The following is a 16,288-nucleotide window of genomic DNA, read 5'->3' on the forward strand; positions in this document are numbered from 1 at the left end:
CTTGGACCATATCGAAGGCATCCCCTCATTGTACTCTTACTTCTATGTGCATATGGCGTGGCCGTCCAAAACAAGCAATTGACTCAGCAATTAATACTTCGGACCGGAAACAATGAAAGTACCATAGAACTAGTTAATGTTGAAGGTCGGACAAAATGAAGATTTCCTATACCCAACGAAATCTATTAGAATAAGTTATGATCTCATGCTTACATGAAACGTATGTCATGCATGGGATGCTTTCCCAGCGCGTGGTTTGGAATCCTAAAACGCCATCCCCACTTCAAACCACCTTTGCATGGATTGGCCATATCTGCAATGCCGAACTAGAGAAACTATACCACCACCTTGGAGCATGAAATGTATGTAGTTTAGTTGTTCGTATTTTACGTGGATGTTTAACGAAGTGCATTGTTTATTAATCAAGAAAGCAAAATGAAGGGCCGTTCAAGTGACATGCCACTGTATTGTATGTTTGAAGGAAATGACAATATACGTGCATGACAGCACGCATATTGGATAGGGCTTCTTCTAATGAGTTCCAGTAATGACTTTGATGCTTTTCTTAACCTCAAGATTTGGATTGGGTAACGTGTAGAAGATGGACCTACTTGCCGGTTTGCATCGTGCATCCGTGAGACGTCTCCTTAACCTTCCCTCCTACTTTATAGTCTTTATTCCACTTTACTCTCTCACTTTCGGTGACACTTAAGACGAGAGTCGCGATTATTTTTTTTGCTCATTAAGTCTACTCAGCATTCCTTTTCTTTGCCAAACTCTTTGGTTAACTTGCTGTGCTCTTAAGCTTTCATGAGATTGTATTGGGTCTTGACTTAATGTTCCATAATACCGACACATTCAACTTATTACCAGTATTTTTTTGCTTGATTTATGTATATATGTACGATTTTTGACAAGATTCCCCTAAGTTAATTAATTGATTATATCTATCATTATCTATAATTTATATTACTGTATTTAGCTTCTAATTAGAGGCATGGTTAGGTTCTCAACTTTTAGTAGCTGGACCAAATGATTATAGGTTAAATCCCTGAACCAGTAGTTATTTGCTAAAAAAAGGGACATGGCCAAATTTTTTATATACCCAGATTTTTTGTTAAGAAATGTCATGGAACTATATATGGAACATAGTCATTATTTTTCTTTCATGCTATCTTGACAAACTATTAGATTCCAAAGGTAGATGTTGAGTATTATGAGGTGGCTAGCTTATACTATTCAATAAAATTTGCTAGAAGACACCATGGTAGAGGACAATAAAAAGTGGAAGACATATTGCACAAGTCAATATCTGCAAATCAAAATACATAAAGCCCTTAGAAATTTAGCAGTATTACTTTCAAAATTAAACTTGTGCATACGCCCCACCAGCAATGGAAACAAAGCTTTGAACTGGAGACTTACTGTTCATTAAGTTCTTGAACAAATCAATAGTTCATTTTTATTTCAACATTTTGAAGAATATACAACTACTAAAATTACTGGACACCCTAACTTGGTAGAGGTCATCAAGTTGAGCATTTTAAGAAAAGAGGTCTTATACTATATATATATATATTTGCAGCAATTCAAGCACATTTTGTTCATGCGCCACTTTTATTCAAAATGCAATGAGTTCATTGCTAATAGCTGTCAAGATTATCAAGATTAGTCATCTTTTTTTCAAATTTCAAACCCTTTTTCACCAAGAGACAAAAGTGGTAGAGGCGTCTTAACAAGGGGGGAAGAGAAAAATGATGGATTTGTCTGATCTAAATAGCATCATTGAGATTAAATGCACACATCTCCATTGCACAGTCTGTTACAAACCTTTGTGGCTCATGATTGAGAGACCCCATGCTCGTAGCCTCAGTGTTAGGATTCCATCTTCTTTGTTGCTGGTTCTAGCTAGTTTCTACCTGTTGCATGTCACACGATGTCTCCAAATTCTCTTGAACAAATTACAACTATACTAAGATTAGAGTATTGGATCCCATCAGAACTTCGTAATGAAGTGTACCTTGGGCAAGAGTAACATCAAGGTAGTTGATATTGTAAAGACATTTAGATATTATGATTTGCTCGATGTTTAATCACAGTCAAGCTTGTCATAACACAAGTCATCATAGTATAGTTGCTTAAACTAACGTAATCCTCGTAATTCACCTTGTTCACAACTAAGGTTGATAACACACACACCCTTTTTTTACGAACAATAAATGAGTTACTGCAAGGAACCAGTACTCATTTTTGGAGACACAATCAACATACGAGCTTAAACAGACAAAGTTTTGATTCATTTGCGCAACCAAAATTTGGACAGTCATACGGCATTAAAATAAATTCTCATACGAAATCTAGAGATCTAAATAAGTTCACGATCATCTTATTTTTATTGGATGATTTGAAGGAAAGGACCATCAGATGCACGGCTGGGGTTGATGGATTTGTTTGGTAACCATTAAATGCGTCACGGGGGCCCATGGAAAGTTCAATGCACCGGCTGCGGTCGGCTCAACATTTGACTAAAGCCAAAGGCCACACTTGTTCTTGTTCTCAACTCTTTTATCTTGACCGGTCAGTCGGTCACCATGATGCCCTGCATACGTAATTGGAGTCAAGCCTGGTTACTGTTCCTGCCGAACCCTTTAGACCGTGGTATAAGTAGGAAAAGAGTTTAATTCTCAACAACTCCTCAACGACTAGTTTGTCTTGGAGGAAGGTTTAGGATATGTTAAAAGACCCACAGACTAGCACCGGAATTCGACTCCCCTGGAATAGCCAGGATATTTCTACCTCCCACTTAAGTTATGTTTTATATTAGTTTACTACTTCTTAGAATCTTAACTTAATAAGTGGATATTAAATCCCTTTCCAACCCAAGTGCTGGTCTCTACAAGTAAATGGTGGACTCAGCAGGCTTAAAAAACGACCTAAAAAGAAACCATGAAACTATGCCGTGTGGCCATGAGTAACCAAGACCTGGTAAACACGTCCCTCGGCGTTGCTTAGGAAATTCGAAAGGACGGAGAAAATATAAGCCCGTTCCACTGCTTCCATCTGGAGAAACCGCGTTTTTTTTTGCGTAGGAGGTTTTTCTTTTTCCCACATATTGCATCGCAATTCCAAACCCGTTCAATCTGTTTTTTTTTGCCTTTTGAGTACGTATAACGTTTCATTTGATTTCAAAGCCCAGCTTCTTCTATAGTCTAGTCCGTAGAGGTAGAACGAAGTTTTGATGGGAAATAAGCTAATATAAAACGCCTCCGTCCTTCGTTCTCTTTCTTAATCTATTCACTGATCCTCCCCTGTCGAGAAAACCGCTACTTCCTTTCTCTTGCCTTCTTCTCTTCCAATCTTTTCCCTTCTCTATAAGGATCTCGGCCTCGGCTGTTAGTTTCATGGGCAGGCTGTAGAAATGACTTCTCCTTATAGTACGGTTCCCCTCTTCTTGGCTCTCCTCTTGTACTCCCTTCTCCACCCGTATCCCACCTCAGCTTCTCTCTTCAACTGGAGCAGCTCGGTGACGTCCCATGGTTCTCCCCTCCCCGGCATCGAATTGCCGAGCTACCTCAGCTTCAACGCCGTCACCTCCTCCGATAAATCAAGCTGCGATCACCCCCTCGATGCCGCCGGCCATGCTGAAGCGAAGGTCCAATACCGCCCCGATGACACCATCTACGGCGACGATGAAGGCGACGACGCCGCGCCGGCCTCGTCGACCTTGAAGCTCCACCTCAAGCACCGGCCTGGGAAGGTCCCCGGTGCCGCCGAGTGGACTGGAAAAGAATATCTGATCAACTCCACCCGCAGAGATCTTTCAAGAATCCAGACGCTTCTCACGAGGAGGGCTGTAGAGAAGAAGAAGAACCGTAAAACCGTGTCTCGCCTTAGGACGACCGCCGGCAAGACCGATCGCCGCTCGATCACCTCCGAGTCGGAGGAAAAGGTGGCGGCTTCGGCGCCGCCGGAGCTCGCGGGGCGGCTGATGGCCACCCTGGAATCCGGCATCACCCTCGGCTCCGGCGAGTACTTCATAGACGTATTCGTCGGCACGCCGCCGCGGCACTTCTCCCTGATCCTCGACACGGGCAGCGACCTGAACTGGATCCAATGCCTGCCGTGCCACGACTGCTTCGAGCAGCACGGTCCCGTCTATGACCCCACCGCCTCCTCCACCTACCGCAACGTCAGCTGCGGCGATCCCCGCTGCGGCCTCGTCTCGCCGCCGTGGCCCCGCCGTTCCGGCGACCAAGCCTGCTCCTACTTCTACTGGTACGGCGACCACTCCAACACCACCGGCGACCTCGCCCTGGAGACGTTTACCGTCAACCTCACCACCGCGGACGGCGCCGGCACCGAGTTCCGCCGCGTGGACGGCGTCATTTTCGGGTGCGGCCACTCGAACCGGGGTCTCTTCCACGGCGCCGCCGGCCTCCTGGGCCTCGGCCGCGGGCCCCTCTCCTTCTCCTCCCAGCTCCGCTCCCTCTACGGCCACACCTTCTCCTACTGCCTCGTCGACCGCAACAGCGACCTCAGCGTCTCCAGCAAGCTCATCTTCGGCGAGGACCGCAACCTCCTCGGCCACCCCGATCTCAACTATACCTCCTTCGTCAACACCACCGGTAAGAAGGACGACCCGGCCGACACCTTCTACTACGTCCACGTAAAGGAGATAGTCGTCGGCCGGGAGGTGCTGGATATCCCTCCAGAGACGTGGGAATTGTCGCCGGAGGGGGCGGGCGGAACCATCGTGGACTCCGGCACGACGCTGAGCTACTTCGCGAACCCGGCCTACCAAGCGATCAAGGAGGCCTTCGTCAAGAAGGTGAACAAGTATCCATTGATGGAGGACTTCCCCATACTGAGTCCTTGCTACAATGTGTCGGGCGTCGAGAAAGTGGAGCTGCCGGAGTTCGCAATCCGGTTCGCGGACGGGGCGGTGTGGAACTTCCCGGTGGAGAATTACTTCTTCCGGGTGGAGCCGGAGGAGATCGTCTGCCTCGCCATCCTCGGGACGCAGAACTCGTCGCTCTCGATCCTGGGGAATTATCAGCAGCAGAATTTCCACATCATGTATGATTTGAAGAAGTTCCGGCTGGGGTTTGCGCCGATGAAGTGTGCTCAAGTGTAGCTTCTCTGCATTATTAGATTGCAGATAAACGATTGAACAATCCCCACATTCGCTTTCTAAAGGTCTGCAGATAGATAGATATGAAAGGATGATTGGACTGAGAATTTTGGGATTTTGAGGGAGGTGATGGGAAATCTTTTTACCTCCCAAAGCAAAGGTAGCGCAATACATTACAATCGTATTCTTTTTCTTGTCTTTTTTTCTGATAAATGTAAGAGAGAAAATTCAAGACTTGTATTCTCTTTCTCCGAGTTTCTTCTATATCTGGCTTTATTGGCTGTGTCTAAAATTGCTGATAAATTCACAACCATTTGAAATGAGCTAGTTATTCAGAATTTCATCTGTTCATCTTGTCGTTTGTGATTCCTAAGCTGATCCTTCTGGTATTATTTGATACTCATGACTAATAATCTTCTAATTCTTTGGTCTTTTTTTTTTTTTGCTAAAGTAATTCTTTGGTCTTTGATATGGTAAGATACCAGCATTTGGAGCTCATTATATGTCATTTATTGCATACGCTGCATAGTAAACCATCTTCCAATGGATTAAACTGTTCTCCCAGCAGCCGCAGGTATTGTTGAATGATGTTGACAATGATAGACAGAAAAATATTCCCGGTGTCGTAAATCTTATTTGCAGCACAAGGAAATCATTTATGGCCGTATGAGTCATTGACAGTTTTGGTTTCATCTTGGATGGTTTGCAGTTAATACGAAAGCCTTGGTGGTTCACCCTTGTAAACAAATGCTGAACTTCCTGATATCCTTTACCATGAATCAATGCCACCCCCTCATACAAGAAATTGTGTTCCCACGTTAGATTGGGTTTATATCTCTTCTTGCCACGATCATCAATGACCCTTCCTGCCCATCTCCACTAATACCAAATGCTACTGACCTTTTATGCTTCCTTCTACTCTGATCTATGATCGAGTCGTCGTCCTCTTCCATCCTGTTCTGCTGACTGTCGACTGCCGACTGCTGACCCTTACATTAAGCCCATTTCTGCCGTGTCCTCCAACTAGCCAATGAGCTTGTTCCTCTACTCTCAAAAAACAAATACACTTGCTCCTCAATCATTACACCTGTAAATCACTTCGTTCAGTGTCTTGCTTTAAAGAATACAACAGCAAGATTGTATTTCGATTGTATCGATTCATATTATCATAGTAATTGATTCCCTTTCAATAATTGCTTCAGTAGTTCTAATTTGTCAAACAAAGCGCACAAAATTGTAACAGAAGTTCTAATGCTTCTAGACTACTATAATTTATTTGGAGACAAAAAAAAAGTCCAAAGCCTCCACATTCCAGCTGTCGATATTTCTTGATGAGCTTCGTATCTTCCATCATGGAGAATAAAGGTTCTTAGCAGTCTGGTCCTAGATCTCAACTGCTTTTGAGAGACATGTTTACAATCATAGGTTAGCCATAGCCTAGCCACCAAACATTTGAAGGACAATGGGAATTTACATTGTTCCACACAGCAAGATTCTTGTTTGGCTTGTATAGATGTGCGCTTTTCTTCATGCGGCTGCAAAGTCTTGCATGGTCCTGAGCACCTTGACATTGAATCCTGTTAGTAATAAAAACAAAAATAACATGGTTCGCTAGTAGAGGACATCTACTTACAAAGATGAATTCCAGAAGTGAAAGAAATATCCTTAAATATCAAAATCCAGTATTTGTAGAACCTCATAAATATGCACTTTACGTAACAAACAAGTAAATGAGCACTGAACTGGTAGGTGAGGTTGCGATTTTCCAGCAGAATTCTAGTATATTTGATATTTCCACTGTCTAGGATTTGTATTGGTTAGCAAGATAATCAGATTAAAAATAAAGTTTATTATAGAGATTAGTAATGTTCATCCAAATTAGGCCGTTTACGATCATACAACAACCCGTCGTGTAAAACTTGAAAAGAAAAGGTATTTGGATTAAAATAGCACAATATTGTGGTCAATATTTTATGCAAGATGGCGATGACAACATGCCTTATCATATGTGCTAATTAATTGATCCATAAATGCAAAATTAAATATGTGCCACTATCTTGGCTTGTTTCCATGCATGTAACTAAAACTATTTATTTGTTCCATGCGGTACATTTTCTTCTTCAACAATGGAAACAGCAAGCCACATACCAGAATAACTGATAAATTTAAATTTATGACCAGGAGATTCATGTGTCTGAAGCTATGTGGAATGATCAGGTATTCAAGTGTAATGATGTAGATCTGTACACGATTAACCAAAAGAAAAAGAGTGGAAAACCTCTGCTACACCTTCTTTCACATGGTATTTTAGGGCTTTAACCTTCTTTCACATGGTATTCAAGTGTAATGATGTAGATCTATACATGATTAACCAAAAGAAAAAGAGTAGAAAATCTCTGCTACACCTTCTTTCACATGGTATTTTAGGGCTTTATTGCTTGATCTTGCAGTCCACAGACCATATTTACAGGCATTGCCACATTGATCATTTTTGGATCTGGCAAGTTCAGATCTGGCAAAGAGGAAAAGAAAATCAAACACTCAAAAAAATTACATATTACCAACCATATATGATATGATAATCCAGAATCATTGTACCATAAGTATTTATTGAATGCAGAATTACTGCAAATACTTACTTTTCATAATACTCCTGAATGTTTCCTATAATAAGATTCCACGGAAAGAATGATTAGAAGAAGCTCAGTCAAAAAAAAAAAAACCATAACCCTAAGAGATAGAAGAGCTTTTCAGGAAAAAAACAGCTAGAGTGGGTCTGACAGGAGTTTCATAAAGTAACTTCCTTAGCAGATTTATCAAGCAGTTGTTTGTACACTACCATTAAATAAAAATAAATAAAAGAGAGAATCTAATTGAGAATTTACCTCATCTTTTGTCAGACAAGGATTCTAGAGCATCTCCTCTCCAACTGTAGTAACCTGAATGAGAATTTGGTCTAAGCCATAGGGAAGAAGAACTTGTAGCTAGAAGGTTTAGTGTTGCTTGCAGTGAAGTTTTGTAGTCATGAGCAGGATACACCAAAGCATCATCGGCAATGTAAATATATGAATACAAAGAGACAAGCAGCAGTTACATTAATATACTGCTCGTGAATGTCAGAAGCACGATCAGAAAAATGCAGCTTTTTTTTACTTGCCTGTGAATGAACTGATTGGTAGAGCTGATGCGAACTTCCTGGGAAAAAAATAAAAATAAAAATTGTCTATCTGTTTCTGCTAATTATCAAAAGAAGTACCTTCTACTAGTTCCCTTCTGCCACATCGAGAACATAAGATGTACCTAATGTAGGAAGCAATGATACTAAATTGTCTTTCACAAAATATCTTATGCTTTGTAGGAGAATGCATATCCAATAGCACGCAATGTTTAAATATGAGAGTCAGGAGTACAATGCTCGCAAGCCGCACAAGCATAAAATCCTGCTAGGCTGGCCATCCAATTTATCAATGTCTCTTTAGGGAGTAATAATCCAAGTACCAACATATAATAATATCATAGTTTAAAGCTTTCATAATCATATTCAAGATAACAAGGACATGCATCATATCTGGTTACAATCATTCATGGCATTATGATGAAATTAGTCACTAGAAACAAAACATAAGGCTTTAGCAACATTTTATCAATACAATTAAACAACTTAATAGTCATAATGACTGCATGATGAACAAACTTTATATGATTTCCTTGGTCAGCTTATTGAGTCTCCAACATTCACTAGAATAAAGGATTACGATTTTGCAAAAGCAGAAACACAAATTATCTTGATTCATCTTCCCTGTCTCCATGGGATCTGACATACACAAACTCAAGCAACATAGGGCTGTAAATTGATAATGGATGAAAGTATTTAAATCATTTCAAGTGATTTTTAATTACTTTATCTTCTATTGTTCCAACTCTAGTTTTCCTCAAGTACACTCATATGCAGAACTATACATTTTTACCACACTCCACATGTCCATCCACATTTGATTATTTCTATTATCTTTGCACTCATCACATGTTGTCACCTTCCTTTATGTGGATGAATGTGGCACATGACGTAGTGAGAAAGTGGATGAGAAGGGAGAAGAAGATTATAGGAATTACTGACCGTGGATGTATGTTGCACATACTGTACAAGATATTAACTAAGAATTCTTCATAAGACATCTAATTTTATTTAAGTGCTAGAATTTCTCTATAAGAAAATAAAACCCTCTTGAGAAGCTTTACGAAAACCAAACCATTTTCCTGTTTACAACCATTAGATTGAAAAAATGTGAAGGCCCAACCATGACAATAATCTGAAAGAAACTAAATGATTTTTATAGTTACATATAACCATATGATTTGAAACCCAACTCTACTTTCAATTGAAGGAGACTGGATCATGGCAATTAAGTTTCCACCAAACAAGGAGGCATCTCATCTTATTTTTACCTTGATGGTGCACGAATTGTTATTACTTCTTTTTTGAAAGTTGTGTTCCTTGTAGCAGACATTTTCAGAGCATGTACCTAGACTTCAAGGCCTACTGTTTATTTGTGCAATCTTCCCTGTCCCATCATATTCTAAGCCAACACAAGGAACCAATAATAATAATTGCAGATTTTTAAGTAATAGTGGTAGATGAAGAATCAAAAAGTCCTTAACATGTCACAACATCTGTATGGGTAATCTAATGGTAGTGCCCTCTCTACTTGTGCCAACTCTACGCTTGGCTCTTATTCTGATCGTCCACTCCTAGTAACATCTTCATTCAACAAATTCTGGAGGTACACTGCATATTTATGAACATAGTATGTCTGACTTGTACTTGGCCATGTTCAGTTGTAAAATGATAAGGAATACAAGAAATGATGCTCAAATTTAAGGGTTTACCTTTTCACATGTGTAGAGAATGATGTAGAAATGCAAAAGATAAGATACAAGAGATAACAAGACATCCATGTGAGAAGCCCTAGAACAATACCACATAAACTCCTCTCCAAATTTAAGAGTCTATGATAATCTCATGAAATTCCAAATTTCAAAGGCATCATAGAACATTTTCTTCCTAATTATCATGCTCTCTCTCTCTCTCTCTCTCTCCCTCCTCTCAAAAGTATGTAATTATAAAGTACCGCTAACATTTTTCCAAGTCATGAAATATAGTAAATACCTGAAAATCTGTACTTCCACAGCCACATATAAGCAACATCACCAGAGAATGCCATCCTAGGATGAGGTGACTAGGCCTATCTCCTGTTACGTATGCAACACAGCCCAAAGTACGACCTGAGGTAGCTCAAACCTGCATACATGTGCTTTACACACTGTCATTGCAATCCAAAGCGGTTAAATTCATGTATTTTCTATCATAATTCATTATTGTGGGTTGAATGCTACCTAGTTAATGCACAAATTCCAGGTCAAAATATCATTTTCAAGTCAGAAACACCAGAATAACATTTAACTTACAGATGAACTGAACAAAATGCATCATTGATAAACCATCAACGAAGCCTGAGCATTTTAGGAATAACAAACTAGGATCAGCAAATAGTAATTTATGCAGTCAGATTATCAAATTATCAGAGCGTATACATGCATCCAAATTTACTTTATGCTAATTGTAACTATTAGATAGAAGAAAAGAGTGTTTTACGAACATAAAAATGAAGAATTGAAAGTCATCAAAGGTTTCAATTAGTTTATGCCTTGTGCTTGCTAAATGAGAATGAAGCCCTACCTCCAGCAACAGATTGCCAAAACATCTTTTAACCCCAGCTTCTATTAAAAGACATGCTTTTGAATTGCTAGGTTTGGAAATTATGAACCTTACATCCGGCACCATATCCTGAAGGGAACAATTTAAATTGAGATACAAAATGGCAATATTATCCAGAGAAAAAAAAAGGAAGAGAAATCTCACATGTTAAGAATAAAAAACATGATAAGGCTCTGGCCAACTTGAATTATCTTTATTTCCGTTATTACTCAAGTTATTAAGCCAGCCACTTTGGACTGACGCAAAAGATGACGCTAAACTTTATCAACCTCGTTCCTGTGATTTGATCAGCATGGACATTAGTTTTAATAGAATAAATGAGCTTCAACCCAAGGCCGCACTTCCACTTGACACCTACTATAATGATAAATGGCTGGTCTCGCCATCACCTCATCTTAAATTCTCAATACTTTTGTCGCTCCATCCCTGTAGGAGCAGAAAACTCGTCACTGTCTCGGCTGTGCTATCGGAGGCTCTGGAAAAGTTGGAATAGGAGACCACTCATCTTGGGGTGGGTTTACTACTTAAATGCTTTCAGCAGTTATCCGCTCCATACTTGGCTACCAAGCGTTTACCATGGGCATGATAACTCGTACAATAGAGGTGCGTCCTTCCCGATCCTCCGGTACTAGGAAAAGGTCCTCTCAATGCTCTAATGGTTGCACCGGATACAACAAGGGATAGATCTCTATCAACTATTCTATCCACTGGATCAATCAACTAAGATTCATCATTTAGATGTGTGTTCTACTATTGATTTTAATTTTTTTTAAAAAAAGTCAACCAGATAACTATAGGACCTAGAAATCACTAAAATAAACTGGCAAACAATAGATATATTAATATCTTGGAATGATCTGTATCTAGGTGGTTATGATCTGCATCTTAGACCTGTTTGTCAATATCTTGATCTCAATCAACTTGGGCACCAATACTAACCACCAACCTACATGAATCCTGAACTTTAATTTCTACAACTTAAGCCTACAAAATACATAGACATTCCAAAACAGAAATGCAAGCAAAGAGTGGCACCAATACAGAAAGAAATTTATGTTTTGAGTCCATTCAATTCTCATCTACTTCAGTAATACTCAAGTAGCTAAATTGATAGAAACTAGAAATTAACCTTTACTTCTTCAATATAATTTAATAAGATAGCTAAAAGAGAGAAGAATAAACCATCAGTACATACATAACCTTCATATAATTTATTATGGAGCTAAGCTTCTTCTATGTTATATGCCTACAAACACTCCTATCCATTTCTGGCCATGTCCTCATCACAAGTTCCTCACCGGTTCCCAAATAGTAGGAGCAAAGCAAAAGGAACATAAGACGAATATTTGTATGTGAAGCCAACCTTGTATCTATTCCTCTCAGCCACTTAAATCACATCCGCTTACTAAGTGCATGTGAAAGGTGATTCCAGTAAGAAAGAGGCCATATGAAAGAGATTTACTATTGGTAGATCATAGATTTAGTGGTGTCAGAAAGGCAGTTTCATGCTGGATAACACTGAAATTATTTATCAATTGACGCTGGAAAAATGGAAACCATCCATATATGCTTCTTTGATGGACTAAAATCATATCTCAGGGAGCATCATTGTGTGGCAACAGAACCTCACCAATTCCAGTTTCTGAGTATGGATGGTCTGACATTCCTTTACTCTCATGCCACAATTAATTCCAACACTTTTTGCTGCCAGGATTGACATTAAATATTAGATAAAACCATCTTAGTGGTGGTCATGATAGGTCTCATCCATTTTTCTGGCCAGGCATGTGCGTGGAAGAGAGAGGGAGAGAGAGATAGTGACTCAAGTATCTGTCCATTGCTATGGTAAGTCCATCCATCTATAGGTTTTATCTCCATAACGGCCATACAAGGTGTCATTCATCCTCTCAGGTACGAGTTACAAGCGCTGTCTCAATTGATAACCAAGTTTGTTGTAGTATCTTGTACGGCCCAAGCTACTTATAACAGATAGAGAATATCTGACCATGAAAACTACATGGTCATGCTTGTGGAAAGCCAGCAACTATCCTCTGGTGTCTCACACCCTTATCAACTGTATATCTGGCTTTACTTTATCTTGTTGTCCAGCCTGTGCTTTTGAAAGTTTACTTGGCGAAAATTTAAGAGTTGATTGTTGAAATGGAAACAGAGTTGCAATTGAGACTACTTGTGTTTTACATTCTATTAATACCTAAATGGTTGATATATTTTCCGCTAGACATATATGTGGAAAGCTAAAACAATAAACAATTTAACTAGACTGTCTTATTTTGACTAAGAGATCCAACAATTTTCATCACTTTAAACAAGTCCACCAAGTTTTACAACTTATTATCCAAATTACAGATCGAGTTTGATCCATTGAATCCCTGTTATGCAGTAAGAAATAAATCTTCATTCAGGTTGGTTGATCTAAGGTCCAAAAAATAGTAAATCATTGAAGAGGGGAAAAGAAAGATCAAGGTCTGCTCATAGAGTAGTTTTCCTACTTCATGCACAACTGAATCCAGCACAGCAACAATCTATCACTGTATTCAAAATTAAAGTCACTCAAAAGTAGTAAAGAGGAGGATAGATTCAATTGTTGTTTATCATAGGATGTCAAAATAATCTAGGTTTAAGTTTACCTCTCTCATGAATTGCTTTCTCTCAAATCTTTTTACTAAAATAGTCCGGCATTTCATCATCATAATGGACAAAACGTAGTGCTGGTGCAGTTTGGAGTTGTCCTTTCATGTTTAACAGTCAGCAACCTGGTCACCAAGGATGGAGAGTGGACATCCAGTGGCATTGGTTCTAAGAAAACATGCAACTTACTACAAATAAGTAAAGCACTTCAGATTGTTCCGTACATGCAGTTAAAACTATTTCAATCTGAGGATTAGCCTACCCCCAATAAGTATCAGGAAAAATTAAATTAAAAACATAAAAGAGTGGCATTCTCTCTGATTTGTTAACAAAGTGAACGACAAACAAGATAAAAATATGAGACCCCTAGATTAAAATCATTGTATTCTTTAGAGCAAGATCTAATGGGATCACTTCAGTGCCAACTAGAGATAAATAAGCTTTCAATCTATAGAACCATAATTTCTTGACCGAAAGGGGAAAAAATCTTGAAATCAAGAAAAACATGCAGTCCGTAGAAGGATTTTGTTTTCTTGGAAAAATATCCACGCGAACAATCCAACGAAAATAATCAAACGGCTACAAAAGGAGGGGTCCGGTGTTACCGGAGCGGGTTTATCGGGATAGCGACGTCGTCGAGCAGGTAGGTACAGATTGAGGGCTCCTTCTAGAACGGCTGGCGGAAAAGGAGCTTCAATTCGGTGACTACTCCACCACAGCCGCCGCCATTACCCCCGATCGGAGCTTGGACCCTGGGAAGGGGAGCTTGGAGAAGGACAGGAATCTCGACGGAAAGGAGGAGGAGGAAGGAGAAGGGAGGAGGAGGAGGAGGAGGAGGAGGTGACGATGGACACGAAGCAGTAGCATATTTTGGCAAAGTTTTTATCTGTTCTATTTTTTCCGTACGTGGCTCCGTCGCGGGCAAGTAGATGGCCGGTGCTGCGTCCCTGCAGTTTCTCTCTCCGGTGACGTAATGCTGTAAATGGGCCGGGCCTCGCCCGGGCCCAATTTTTAATTATTGCCGTTAGGGATAGCAACAAATCCGAGCCGGGTAGGCTATTATCTATCCCTGCCCCATACTTGCCTCCGAGAGGAGTATGATTGTTAGAGTTAGATGGGATAAGTTGATAGATCAGATTGGATAAAACTACGAAATCTTATTCTATGACCTCATTCAAAAAAGCTAGCCAAAAAGCATTATTTGGTTCCTTGATCCTTTATAAGAACCTAATATCTACTCAGCTAATAACCGCTATGGGACTAATCACACGCCCGCACGGGTCCTCACAACTTGCTTATCTATTTTGGCATGGATTTTGGCCTCTAGCTCTTTTAAGCGGTAGGTAAGTTCATCATGCATTCGTCGTCATTCTCGGCTGGGAGAGGAAATGGGTTCCTTGAACCAGCTCTTCAACTCAGGTTGATCACATCAGGCTATACCCAAAAGGTGTAGTTTAAGTCGGATCCAGATTTTAGAGGCTGGCAAATTTGGTCATCTGATATATTTTCTCAGGCCCATATACAAGGATACAGGCCTGGTGTATGTGTTGAAATTGGACAATAGCCTTGCAAGAACTCCTGCATTTGAATCTTTTGAGGTGATATCACAAATAAGTGAAACAAATAATATTTGGAACTTTTTGGAAGTGATTGGTGGAGCTTGCATCATTAATTTTCACCAAGAATAATTTCAGTGCAAACAGTGGCTTGCTCAACAAAATTCAAGACCTTTAAAAAATAGGACACAGAGGAGCACCATTGCTAGTTCTACCTAGGCTGTAAGAGTTATCTAGCTTGGCAATAACTCTAATCCCAAACTGAATAGTTGGATGGGAAAGAAGCTTTTATATTTTGGGACTATTTTCACTAGATCAACAGTTGGCAACCTCTGCGAAACCTCTTTTTATTTTTTCTTTTTTCTTTGAGAAAACTGCCTATATTGTAAGCAACTTTTATGCTTGGTTTTAATTTATCTCACAGTCTGCAGGCTCTCTTCAGAGAACCACAATGTAAAAATGATCTTCCATTTGTAAGTTATTTTTGTGGAGAATGGATTTTATGTACTTTATTCATGATTAATATTCTTTGAACTAACAATTTTTTACTTTCCTCTTATTGGGGATTTTTTGAACTATGCCTCTGGTAAGCTGGAACCATATGTCACTCTTATCAATGTGCACCCATGATATGACCTTTCAAACAGCAGAATTGAGAATCCTGTTACTGTCCTTCTTATACTCTCCATCATATGAATTAGAAGTTTTTCTCAAAAAATCATATCAATTTCATGTGTCACTTAAGATTAAGATTTGGCATAGTAATTGACGACCTGATCTGGGGAGTCTAGAATCAAAAGCAGATAACAGTCAAAACAGTTGGAGATATAGTATCATACAACTCGAAATCAACTATCATCTATTTGCATGGCTATCACTGGTTTTGGACATTATATTGATCATGTGGGTTCCTGCAACTCCCTATCTTGCAAGCTCATAGAACTATCTTGTAATTATCAGCAAATTACGTAGGGAAATTCTTGAATCTTGATGCAAGTGCATGGATATTTCTTTGTAGGCCTAGATTTGCTGTCCTTGCTGCCCCTTCTCAATTCAGGTATGACACACCCAAGATTTCGTATCCATTCAGAAGATAGCATGAGTACAGCTTTGTGCACAACTGCTTCGCAGCGAGTCCATGCTTCTCATCTGATTCTCTCAATCAAGTATGAGTTG

At 39.8% G+C, this 16,288-nt stretch overlaps 1 protein-coding gene and 1 long non-coding RNA gene across 12 annotated transcripts; one reads left to right on the top strand and one right to left on the bottom strand.

The window, feature by feature from the left end:
* Positions 1–3,090: 3,090 nt before the first annotated feature.
* Positions 3,091–5,523, top strand: LOC103703371 (aspartyl protease family protein 2-like). The gene has a single exon (XM_008786210.4). The coding sequence runs from the start codon at positions 3,419–3,421 to the stop codon at positions 5,132–5,134; it is 1,716 nt and encodes a 571-aa protein (XP_008784432.2). The 5' UTR covers positions 3,091–3,418; the 3' UTR covers positions 5,135–5,523.
* A 732-nt stretch (positions 5,524–6,255) lies between these two features.
* Positions 6,256–14,475, bottom strand: LOC103703373. 11 transcript variants are annotated; one of them, XR_005512832.1, is made up of 9 exons: positions 14,162–14,475; positions 13,556–13,681; positions 10,869–10,976; positions 10,598–10,642; positions 10,299–10,430; positions 8,017–8,326; positions 7,771–7,795; positions 7,537–7,643; positions 6,256–6,686 (listed from the first exon to the last, which is right to left on the bottom strand). It is a non-coding gene; the product is annotated as an uncharacterized LOC103703373 (long non-coding RNA). The 11 variants fall into 11 exon arrangements; XR_005512843.1 differs by having other exon boundaries at positions 6,256–6,708; XR_005512836.1 differs by having other exon boundaries at positions 8,017–8,431.
* Positions 14,476–16,288: the final 1,813 nt, after the last annotated feature.

The sequence above is a fragment of the Phoenix dactylifera genome, chromosome 8 (assembly GCF_009389715.1).
Source record: "Phoenix dactylifera cultivar Barhee BC4 chromosome 8, palm_55x_up_171113_PBpolish2nd_filt_p, whole genome shotgun sequence".
NCBI classification, from domain to species: domain Eukaryota; kingdom Viridiplantae; phylum Streptophyta; class Magnoliopsida; order Arecales; family Arecaceae; genus Phoenix; species Phoenix dactylifera.

What these genes read in the sequence shown, in the direction of transcription:
- LOC103703371 (XM_008786210.4), top strand. Translation starts at nt 3,419, where the DNA reads ATGACTTCTCCTTATAGTACGGTTCCCCTCTTCTTGGCTCTCCTCTTG.